The 12,611-nt window shown below is 37.8% G+C and overlaps 2 protein-coding genes across 3 annotated transcripts in view; both read right to left on the reverse strand.

Moving 5' to 3' along the window:
• Positions 1 to 12,611, reverse strand: part of LOC142834440 (cytochrome P450 2J3-like) — a 30,423-nt gene that overhangs the window by 10,949 nt on the left and 6,863 nt on the right. For both annotated transcript variants that reach the window (XM_075947047.1, XM_075947048.1), the window contains exons 3-5: positions 6,796 to 6,945; positions 6,255 to 6,415; positions 1,759 to 1,935 (exon numbers count right to left, since the gene is read on the reverse strand). In XM_075947047.1, the coding sequence (XP_075803162.1) occupies positions 1,759 to 1,935; positions 6,255 to 6,415; positions 6,796 to 6,945 (488 nt within the window). The remainder of the gene's footprint in view (positions 1 to 1,758; positions 1,936 to 6,254; positions 6,416 to 6,795; positions 6,946 to 12,611) is intronic.
• The window catches only part of LOC142834439 (cytochrome P450 2J3-like), an 86,054-nt gene that overhangs the window by 10,627 nt on the left and 62,816 nt on the right, over positions 1 to 12,611 (reverse strand). The window lies entirely within an intron of this gene.

The following is a 12,611-nucleotide window of genomic DNA, read 5'->3' on the forward strand; positions in this document are numbered from 1 at the left end:
GTGTGTATTTTTTCAATCATAAGATTTTTGTTTGTCTCATAACACTGGTCCTCACCCTGAGGAATCAATTGCATTAAGTCATTCAGAGTGATTCTGATTCTACAGGTGACTTTGCTGATACCAGAAACATGAATTTTCTATGTTCACTGATTCTCCAATCTGCATCATGTTGCAAAATCAAATTGCACTGAATCTATCACTACTTCTTTATGACAAAACATCACCTTTCTCACTTCCTCTAGAAGCATCAGTTTGTTAATACTGCTCTTAATAATGTTGTTCTCGTACCTGTACTTCATATGGTAAAGGATTTGCCTTCTCCTCTGGGCTTAAATATCGCTTCTATCAATATTATGCTAGGAAGATGAAATAAGAGAAAAGATAATAAACACACACACACATACACACACACATTTACCATTGTGCCCCAGCAAGAGAAGGAGCCCATAATCCAGAGAGTTGAAGCTTCCATGACAAATTCAGTGATATGTATTTGCCAGAGGCCTGCTAGGATCAATAGGATAAAAACTTACATTTTACAGTATGGTTTAAATCCAACATGCTCCCCCACACACTCATGTTTTAAATACTGGTTCCTTGCACTGATAGTATTTGGGGAAGTTCTTAGAAATAGGAAGATAGCATCTAGCTTACGGGAGTGATGATAGCTCCTAGAGTTACACCCAACCCATAGCTCCTTTCTTGCTTGCTGTTTCCTAATGAACAGTGATGTGAAAGCCTCCACCATACCCTTCTGCCTCATGAACTGAGCTGCTTTGCCACTCACTTTGATGAACTGAAATGTTCTGAAACTTGGCCAGATGACATTTTTGCTTTATTCAGTAGTTGCTTCCACATATTGTTGCTACAATGATGCAAAACTAGCTAATATGTTCCCTCAGTGTCTTCTTGCCTTGTTCTATTATTGAATAGTACTCATATGGAGTCCAGAGAAAGGTATGTGTCTCACCCATATAAGAAAGTTAAATTCTATGATTTACTTAGCTGAAGTTAGTCTGTTTCAGTGGTGTCCCAGTTAGGGAGGGTAACCAGGCCTGGACCAACTCACAATAAAATAAAGCTCTAACATTTAATTGCTATATTTATTTTTCATCTAACTCCTTCGGATATGGGAGAAGGACCAAGGACATAAATAATATGAAAAAATCTAGGTATTTCTAGGACTGCAAGACAAATTGTAGCAAATCCTTTATTCTAAAGACCCAAACAACCCAACATTACATTACCATGCATTTATAAAATGTGATTCCTATGTTTTACTTCTAAGGGTGTGTTAAGTAATGATCTACAAAGATGTTTATCTTGTCATCTTTGCAACCATGACATGTTACCTGATGCACAAAAATAGATCTTGAGGATATGATTCATTTCAGGAGGAAAGGTTATCCTGAGTTATTCTTATGAGAGGGGCCTCCAGGGTTAGAACAGGAGAAATGAGTTGTAAAAGGATCAGAAAGGAAAGAGATGATATAATCTCGGCATTGAAGATGGAGCAGGGAACCACAGCAACAAACATCAATGTCCCCTAGGAGATGGGAGACATAAGGCAATGACGTTTCTCTTGTTTCTCAAAGTTGGTTGCCTGGCTGGCAGGATTACAGGAACGATCTAGAACTATGAGAGAATAAATCTCTGCTATACTAAAATACTACTTTTGTGCTAGCCTGCTGCTCAATCAATTGGAAGCTATTCTACGCCACCCTTTCTATAAGAAGACCCAGGAACCGTCTTCCCCACCTTTGTCATTTCCTTGAGGAAAGCATCAATGAAGTCTTTTGGCTCATCAGGGTTCCAGTTTCGGCGGTGTTTGTCAATTATATTAGAAACATATGACTTCAGTTCTCTCCAGGTAGCCAGTGTTGTTTGGTGTGATCCGGGAATGTATCTCATTAACCATGGGAAGATGTTATAGAGCTAATTAGGGAGAAGAAAATGATCATGGAGACAACATAAAATCACTTTGCATTTCAAGACAGTCTTTTACCTCTTAATCTCCTACACTGGAACATCTGGACTACTGTTTTTCTTCATACCCACTTGTGGGCATTTCAGTACTCCCAAGCAAAGTATACCAGGTTCAGACCGCTTCTCACTGGTCCAATTCTTTCCTATCTAGGACACACATTGGCATAGCATTCAGTAGCTGTCCCAATTTTGATTCTAATGTCATCAAAGACAATGAAGGGTCAAAGGATGAAGACGTTGGAATCTGAGATCAGACTGGGAAGCATGTAAGGTCGGGGAGATAGCCCCACCTGCAGTGGCTACAATTTGAACTTACCAACTGAAATTCACCTGAAATTTGATATTTCTGAGTCTGACCTTCTGTGGTTCATTGCTGTAGAATGGAGAAATTCTGACATTACAGGGGTGGATGTGACATGTAAAGGGGTATTCCCGCTGCAGCATAGTGATTGATGCTCAGGGATCCCTGAAGGAGTGAAAGACGGTGTTCTAATTTAGAAAAAGTGGCATGCAAGAGAAAGGCACCATGTGAAAGAGCCCAGGTGGAGAGGTTTTATTTATTTATTTTTTAATTGGGGCAAAATAAATGGGGAAAGGGGGAAGGGGAGAGCGGAGACTGACTTCTGAGGACAGGAGTGGCAGAAAAAAGTAAAGCGGGAGGGAGAGGGAGAGACATACACAGAGAGAGATGGGAGGTGGGAACAAGGTGAATGTGCACAGGAGGTGCTCTTAGTGGTTACAGCTGAGGACATATACCCCAATGTCAGTCCAGTACAGACGCCTGAGTACTAATAGCAGGTCCTCTTGCTTCCCAGACATGTGGGATACATTCCCACCTGAGAGTCTTAGCAGGGGTTTTAATCTAGGAAGTCTTGATGGTGTGAGAATATGTGCCCTAATCGTACAATGTTAAGGTAATTCTGGCCTGCAGAATTGTTACCTACAGAACAAGAGCATCTGTGAAGACAATTCTGAATATAGGAGATGCTTGCTTCAGACCAGACTCAGCAACAATATGCTCCAAGGCAAAACAAGAGCCCATGGGCTCATCTCACCTCCTCCGTGCATGTAATAAGCTAAAGGCAAAACAGGAGCCCACAGGTTCAGCTCATCTTCTCCATGCGTGTAACCAGCGGCCTCCAAATTTTATGACCCAGAATGCAGTTGGGTCAGTTGTCTCTTCTTTATGGTTTCTCTTTTGACATTTTTTCTTTTACATTTGCAAATTTTTTAAGTGGACACTGTTTTTCCTTAACTGTTATTATTACATTTTTAGTTTTTATTCTTTTTCATGAATTCATCTAACACCATTTATCTATAACATTTATCATCCACAAATCATTTCTATAACCTATGATATTTCCTTGCATTTAGCAGTATTTTGAATTTAGTGAGTTTTTAAAGTAATACCTTTATATTTTACTTATTTTTTATATTTATCTTATTTTACTTCTCAACTTTTTTCATTACTGAGTAATATTTTTTGATACCCCCTTAAGTTGCTTGTTTTTTTCTCTTCTCCCTCATAACATTTCTTTCCACTCCTTATTACTGAACCTTGCCTGTCTTCTTTTTCTCCATTTCCTGATCTCCTCCCTTTATCCCACTTATTTACTCTTTCCACACTTAGCTTCAATAATTTTGTCTTCCTAGAAAATTACAAGGAGCCTTCCGATTATCATTTCATCAGAGACATGATAATGAACTATCAACAATTTTAAGTGTGTTTTTAGATCTGTATAGTTTAATATTGCTGCTGGAGGAGTTTGCTTCTACTTGCAAAATGATACTTGCCTTTGAGAACAGGCTGCTCAATATGAAGATCCTTTCAAAGAATCCAGAAGAGATATCCCTATCAATAGATGTGAACATTAAAACAAATGCATGAAACAAAAAGGGAAAGATGATGCCTCAAAAATTATAACTCAAATAACACGTATTTCGAAGACCCTGAAATATGTCAAATGTTGGGTGTCCAAGCATTTTCTGATCAAGATGATCAGAGATTGAAAGGAAATACAAAGAGGCAGAGGAATCCAGTGTGGGCTCTAGAGGTGAAAGTCAGCGAGTGGAGGAAACAGGGGAAGGGAGGAGAGAGGCAGCATAGAGATGAAAACTGGGCAGAACAGAAAAAAATACAGCAAGAAAACTGAGATTTTTAAAAACAAACAACAAACAAATAGAAGGCAATTTTAAAGTTGAATCAAAAACAAAAACAAGACAAAATGAGATAAAACAAACAAAAAACCACAGTGGAAAACACCAACAACAGTCTCCACCCAAGAGAAGATCTGGAAGGGAGAATTGCTGATGAGAAGCTGCACTCCAAGAGCAGCAACAAAGAACAGAAATAATAACCACAGGCAGAATGAAGAACTGTCATATGATCAAGAGACCTAGGAATGCGCAGGACTTTATTTCAGAAGCTGAGCAAAAAAGTAAAGGGATGGAAAAGGAATTCAATGAATTACAGGAGAAAGTTTCCCAAGACAGAGAAATGAAAAGACGTTCAAACACAAGAGTCATTTAGATTTTCAAATAAACATGAGTAAATCAGAACATCTCCATCAAAACTGTAAAGGAAAGCAGCAATATTTACATTTTAAAGGAGATGGCTCCGTTAGTAAAAGTGTTGGCTGCACAAGCCTGACACCCACATGCTCACTCCCAACAGAGATGTAATTAAATTTCAAAAATTAAGTTCTAATGGAAATATTCTCACTGACATGCAGTGACTGAAATGACCATCATGACAGCCCTGAAGAAGACACTTAAGTGAGAGCTGAACACAGAGAAGGAAGAAAGATGAGTCTCAATCACGAGAGCACAGGGAAGAATAAATGGTCTGAGAACAGCTGGATAAAGAAGGGCCAGGAAGGAATCCATCATGTCTAGCACAGTAAAGAAGCAAATGCTTAGTAGTAGTTGATGGAAAGTAGAAAACCAAATAATCTAAGCAGCCAGAAAAAAAATAATAAAACTGATGGAGTTACCATGACTAATCAACCTCTCTCCATAATAACCTGAAATAATATAGGAAGCAAACAGAAACTGGAAACAAGCTATTCTGATGTTAAAACAAAATTAGCTAGAGGAGATAAAGAAAGCCACTACCTGTTCATAAGAGGAACAATTCATCAGTTAGAACAATTGTAAATAAGCATGCATCGTAATTTGTGACTCCTAATTTCATAAGACAAATAACAATGAACCTGAAGTTCAGACAGATTCTCATGAAATAATTATGGTAATGTCAGTACTCCACTCCCATTCCTGCCTAGGTTATCCCAACCAAAATCCAACAGAGAAACCTCAGAGCTAAACTGCATGAATCAAATACACTTAACAGACATCTAAAGAGTATACCATCCTAATGAAACCAAGAATATTTGTTTCTTAGCTGTACCTGGAATTTTCCTCTACAGTAAGACCCAAATCTTAGCAAATACAAAAGAATGAAATAATTTGTTATATCCAAATAGACGATAGTGTAATAAAAAATTTAAAAATCAATAGCAAGAAACACTACAGAAACTATATAAACACATAGATTAATAAATTGTTGAATGGCCATACCTCATTGAAAAAATATGGAAAAAACTGTCAAGCTCCTAGAACCAAATAAAGATGAAAGTTCAACCTACCAGATCATTTCTGAGAGAGGCAAGGCAATTCTAAGAGGAACATTTGTATAGGAATGAGCACAGGGACAGACAACCCAACAACATGGGGGGTAAAGATTTATGTCTAAATAAAAACACAAGAAAAACAAGTGGATGTGGCAGCATGAACAATTAAAATATTCACGACAGTGTTATTAATACAAACTTTAGCTTAGAAACAACTGGATGTCTAACCACTGAGAAAAGATTAATAAACAATGACAACGGGTTAATAAAGAGAAACGCGTACACAGGATTATAGTTAGAAAGTATGCTTGTAGTTTGCATGTGAGGTGTGAAGTGGCAAGAGAGAAATAAAGTCAAAGTCAGCAATAAGATCTTCATACTTAAAAAAGAGAAGCATTTGGACATGCATGGCTACCAAATAAATGTTGGGACTTCATTAAAATATCAGAAGCATTTTGTACACAGTAAGTTTTCTTATTAAATACTTCTAAATCAGCAGATTAATTTGTACTAAACTCAATTAAAAGACATTATGTTTTAGCTTCAAAAAGTGCCGGGAACCAAAAGAAAGAACCTACTTGTACTTGAATTAGCCCCAGTCTAATTTTCTCCCAAAATAAAGGAAACCAGAATACTTACATGGACCATTATTGAGGAACCCAAATACATGGCCTCTTCCAGTAACCTCAGCAGGTCGTGAAACTGCTCGTCATGGTAATCAAAACGCTCACCAAAGGTGATGGCACAAATGACATTGGAAACAGCATTGTGGATCTTCAAGTGAGGGTCAAAAGGCTGCCCTGAAGATGAATAAAGAAAAAAAGGCATCTTTCAAAGATACTGGTTTGTTAATTTCATATGACAGAGAAAGATTCATAACAGAGAGCCATGTAAGAGGCTCTGGGTTAGTTTGCTATGAGATTAACATATACCAAAAAATCTGTCAGTATCTGTGAAGTCAGACTGATGACCAGGCCTTAGGTGCAGCAGTGTGTCTCATGAGTGTTTGTGTACTTAGTTTCAGAACTCCAGGGGTAAGGTCATGGCTACGTGTTCACTGCTCTATCCTCAATACTCAGCATAGTGCAGAGGCCAACCCAAGCACTTAGACATTCAGGAAGAATCTGCCCAATGCATGAAAGGGCCACAGCCACCCACACCTGCCCTGTGGAATGCCCACCTTTCTCCTCTTTCATGGCCCCTACAAGGTGTCGAGCTTCTTCCTGTATGCGATGCTCTATGCTCTTCTTTCCCACTCCAAAATTCTTCAGGGTCATCAGGGCAAACCTTCTCTGCTCCTTCCATGTTTGGCCACTGGCGAAGACCAATCCTGGAAACAAGCAATTCAGCCTTACGACATTGTGATTCTAGTTTAAAATTAACAAACAGAATGGCCAACAGATGGAAAGGAGAAGAGCCAATAATGGACTTGACTGCTGTCTAAGGAGAGAGAATATCACAAAACAAGGAGCGTAGTGGCTAGCATCTCCTGGTGACTTGCAACACCACAGTTTAGTCAATATTTCTAATATATTCTTTACTTTAATACTCTTAGGAAATCGAAAGACTTATTATCAGAACATTCCAGATCTATTACAATGGGTAGAAAAATGAGATGCAAGGATAAAGTACATTTTTTAAGGGAACTAGGTACACAGCATAATTATATATACAAAACAGTTGTCAAGCAAGAACTATAGTTATAATATTTAGTTCATCTACATTTGACTAATTAAAGAAAATACTCTATTGTCTATTCTATCTTCTTCTTCTTCTTCTTCTTATTATTATTATTCTTATTCTTCTTATTATTATTATTGCTTTTTCGAGACAGGTTTTTTTTTGTAGTTTTGGAGCCAGTTCTGGAACTAGCTCTTATAGACCAGGTTTGCCTTGAACTCACAGAGATCCACCTGTCTTTGCCTCCTGAGTGCTGGGATTAAAGGCATGTGCCTCAACCACCCAGTTGAATTTAAAGTTTTATATCTAATTTATCTTTTATCATAACTAAGGAAGATAATAACTATGTGTATTCAACTCTTCATAGACCCCAGAAGAATATAATATTACCTAAGTAAATGAGAGGGGCATTGAAAGCAACTTCCAAAACTCTAGAATTGACAGAGACATCTCTCTGAATGGACAGTCTGCCAAAGTGCTTCTGTAATGTTGGGTTATCATCTTTAGCCTACAGGCCCATAATATCTGGCAGACTTTTCAGTGAAGCAGGGAATTTGAAGATCTGTTCTGCCTTCTAATGACAATTTTCATCAGTTGCTTTTTTTCTGTGTCTTGCAGAATGTCTTGCAGTTTCTTTTGTGAAGCAGGAACCCTAAAGGATCATTCCATCTTTTGGAAAGCTCAGCAGTCACTTTTCTGTGGGTCCTGAATGTTCAGTTCATACAGCATACCATCAAGTAGTCCAGGAAAGAACAGTTTCTTACCCAAATGGCTAGCTTTGTCACACTAAAGGCAAATTAAATAATACATTTCTTCAATGCCCATTAATCTCTCTGAAGCAATTGATACTGCCAGAAGCAGACATGTCTCACTGTTGAGAAAAGTTTAAGTTCTTAAAACCTTTTAAATGCCGTATTCTATAGGTCTTGAAGTGTTGAAAGTTATATATCTAACTGAACTATATCTCTGTATATCTAGAAAAGCTAACCTGACTAAAAGTTTGATTATTGTAGATGACTACATATTAATCTGTATTTCTTAATTATATATTTCATTTTTAAATGAGCTGAACAAAAATGTAATACCTTAAACAAGAGCAGAAATACATATACACAGTGTAACAAAATCGACCTTAAATGAATACCAATGCAAAGTATTCATCTCTATATCATATCCCCCTCTAAATAAAAACAAATATTTATAAACAATCATTTTGGGAATTTGGACATTGTTTTCTCCAAACTGCTTCCTTCTGTTTGTTGGACAAAGTATTTTTAGGGTTCATGGAGACTTTCAGGGGGTCTTGTTTCACAAACCACATTAGACTGAAAGGAACCCACAGGTTCTCATCTTCTATGGAAACAAAAGCAGAACCTCTTTTCCAAAACAACATATCCCTAGAACCAAAGTGTAAAATCAAGGTACCTTTATGTTGGCTTAACTTATTAGGCTCTAGTATCAAATGTCTCTTTGCAGTTAAAAAATTCAAAGAAAACACAATAATATACATAATCCAGACTCTCTGTGCTGTAGAAAGTCTTACAGCCAATGGTTACCCGCCCATTGGGGCGTGGCCTCTTATACTATGTAAGCTGATGTAGAGTATGTGTCCATACTCTTCCAACCTCTCTGTTCCTGTTGTGAATTTTGGTTTCTGATCTCTGTTCAAGCAGAGGATTCTGATCTGTGAGTCTACTCCTAAATAAATAACCATCTATTTTCTCAATTCTGAGCTAGTGTGGGATTTCTTTTAAGCATCCTTTCAAATTTGGCACCCATGTGCAATTGGACTCCACGCCTCCTGGGTGGATGCACTGATGGCCTAGCTGGTCCACAGCCCAGACAGTCTCCCAAATCTGCCTGCTTGGCTTGCTTTTACATAAGCAGTTTTTGTAGAATCCCCACTGCAGCAGAGTTTATTGTGTGTGGCAACTTGAGAATTTTCCCAAGCACGTGCACGACTGCCGCCTTCCCTGGCGTGGTTCCTGGCGGGGTGACGAGTTGTGCAGCTTCCCGTTTCTGCTCCCTGCCCATGAGTTCTGGGTTTCTTGCTCCGCGTATGGAATTGGTTTAATTGCTTTTAATTTGTCAAGCAAAGCATATTTCTCAGTATTTAACCAGTACCAAGGCTAGAAACTAAAGCAGCTCAGAAACTATAGCAGCTCAAGACTGTTCCTGTTGCCACCGTAAATCTGCAACCACGATATCTACTAGACAATAAAGATTATTACACCTAAAACAATTTGCCAGATCTCACAACAGGTAATTAATAAATCAATGTGACAGATTGCGTTAATATTGAAACTTTTAGTATTTTTTTTTTTTTGCAAATACTATGGATTGTATTCTGTGAGGTTTATATGGCTATGGTGATACTTCAATTTATCGAATATTGGGATTCAGTTTTCTTCTTCATATTCTATCATTAAGAAAGAATATGGCACTTTTAGGAATGATACAATCTTTAGAGACTAATAATGAACAGCTTGTTGACAGGATTAATACCATCAAAGATCAAAAGTTGCCTCAAAAAAATTAATACTATTAAAAAGGATAACATTAATTTTATAGACAAAATTGAATACATACTAAGGGTACTAAGAAGTTATCTGAAAGAATTCATACTATTGAATTTGATAATCATAATTTATTAATAAATTATGTTAAGTTCAGCAGATAGGCTGTCTCTCCAGGATGGCAATCTGCATACTATTCAAGTAATGTCCAAGAATGAGATGTTATCTTTAAAGGAGAAACTTTAGACCTTGGAATCACATGTGCAGAATGAAGACCAGAGGCTAGGTGCCTCAATGAAATCACTAGAAATATACACAGGCCAGGAAATTCAGGCTTTACAAAGAATAATAATAAAAAGATTTGAAATAATTGAGGAATTTATTGGAGCTGATGAACAGAGAAAGGAGGCACAAGAGCAGGATTCAACATCACCAGTAGCTGTCAGAGAGTATTTACCCAGGGTCTTAGCTTCATACCCCGTATTTTACTCTGAAAAAGCATCAACTTCGAAAGGCTCAAAAGGATCCCAAAAAGGTGGATGAATACCTGTAGAAATGAATGATCTAAAAGAAATTTAGCAAGCTGTTGTAACTTGTGGCTGGCATTCATCATTTGTTAAGGAGATGCTAAAGTCATGATCTTCTAGCATTAAAGCCACCCCACATGACAATTAGTTTCAGCAGTCCTGGATGATGGACCTCAATTAATGTTTAAAATTTATTTCAGAGAAGAAGCAAAAATTTTGGAACAACAGGGAAAAGCAAAAGGCCTTAAGACTTCACAAGATCAAATTCTTGGTGAAGGCCTTTATGCTTACCCACGGGTTCAAGCTCTTTACGATGAACAAATCTTGTCCCTATGCCACCAAGCAGCCTTAAATGCTTTGGACAGAATACAAGAACTAGGAAAATGAATTGAATCATATACCAGGGTTAAACAGGGCCAGAGAGAACTCTTTACTGACTTCTTACAAAGATTAACTAAGGCTGTACAAATAGGAGTAACAGCTCCAGGTGCTAGATGAGTACTTATTGAATATCTGATTTTTGAAAATGCCAACTTAGAATGCAAGAAGATACTTGGGCCTAAAGGTTATATAAGCACCTATAGATGAATAGATCCTGCATACAATGAACATTGAGACATTTGACTATAATACTGAATCTTGGGTAGGAGAAGCAATTTCCAAAGAAATGAGGAGACATCAAAATGTCAAATGTTTTAATTGTGGTAGAATAGGACTTCCGAGAAGGGATTGTAGACAAGCAATTCCTATCAATAATATCTCCTCTTCTCCTCTGGGAATGGCAAGAATAGGAGGACTTAGCCTTCAGATATTTGTAGGCGGTATGGCAAATACCGACATTGGATCAAAGAATGCAGATCAATGATGGACAGACAAGGCAACCCAATACCATCAGGAAACTCCTTGAAGGGCCTCTTGTACGCCCTGAAGCCAAAAGTGGCCCAGGCATTCTCAGTAACTGTGGAGGGCATGTCTCGCCAAAAAAATTAAAAAATCCAGAGCCTTCTGTAAAAAACCATACTGTTCTAGATGATGCCATAAACATGGAAGATAAGTCAAAAATTCCAAAAGAAATAGGAAATGTATATTCTGGCAGGCTTCAGTAAATGATCAAAGACCAAAGCTAAGAGTGTATATAAATGGCATTATAATTGTTGGTTTGATAGACACAGGTGTGGATGTGAGTATGATTACTCCGGAATCTTGGTGTCCAAATTGGCCTCTTCAAGAGACAGATAATCAATTTCTAGGAATTGGAACCATATCTCAAGCATGAGATGGGTTGACTGTATTGGGCTAGAAAGTCAGAAAGGGAAGCTGAGGCCATATGTGGCTAATATTGCAGTACATTTATGGGGTTGTGACCTAGTGCAACAATGGAATACCCAGATTAACATTCCTGCTTCCCAGGAACTTAATTCTGGGAAGAATATTAGAAGGTACTATACACAAAGGTCACCAGCCATTCAGGCTGTACAAGAAAATTAAGCAACTAGCAAACCTTTAGATGAACCAACAGACCTACCTTTAAAATGGTTAACTGAGAAACCAATATGGGTTAAGCAATGGCCTCTAGCTGAAGATAAGTTGCAGACTTTAGAACAGCTGGTATAAGAGCAACTAGATGCTCACCATATTGAAGAATCAACCATCCCTTGGAATTTAACTAATTTAGGGTTCTGTTGAAGTGAGACACAATTGCTCCTGGCAGCACCGATCTATTCCTGAGAGGATGTTGAGCACTGAAGACACTCCACTTGGAGCTTGTTTTCTTCTTGGCAAAACTTGCCTTTGGGCAAAGAAACACCTATGCCTCAACCACTGACAAGATACATGATATCCAGAAATGGATAAGCAGGACTGTCAAATCCTGCCAAGACAGGATAAGGTTTTGAAAAATTTCCTACCTCTGAAAATGGTACATCAGTTATTCTAGGCCTTAGACAAAGTTGATTGCTTCAATGTTGCAAATGAGACTTTGGGGGATTGCCAGGTAACCAGTTGTCTCTGTCATTTGTTGCACATTTTGGAAGTTACTTGAATGCACTTCCTGTTTACTCAAGTAATATTATTTTCTTTCTCCGACTTCAACGGGGTTGAAGACTAGATAGTTGTAGTTACTTTCTTCTCATGACTTGACCAAGTTATTTATTATACAAGTTAGGATAAGATAATTATTGAATATATTTGTTCTTATTGTAAATAATTTTGTTTTAGGCTTAGAACTCTCTTATGTAAACAAAAGGGGGAGGTGCCGTAGGAAGTCTTACAGT

The sequence above is a fragment of the Microtus pennsylvanicus genome, chromosome 13, assembly GCF_037038515.1.
Source record: "Microtus pennsylvanicus isolate mMicPen1 chromosome 13, mMicPen1.hap1, whole genome shotgun sequence".
Classification (NCBI taxonomy): Eukaryota; Metazoa; Chordata; class Mammalia; order Rodentia; family Cricetidae; genus Microtus; species Microtus pennsylvanicus.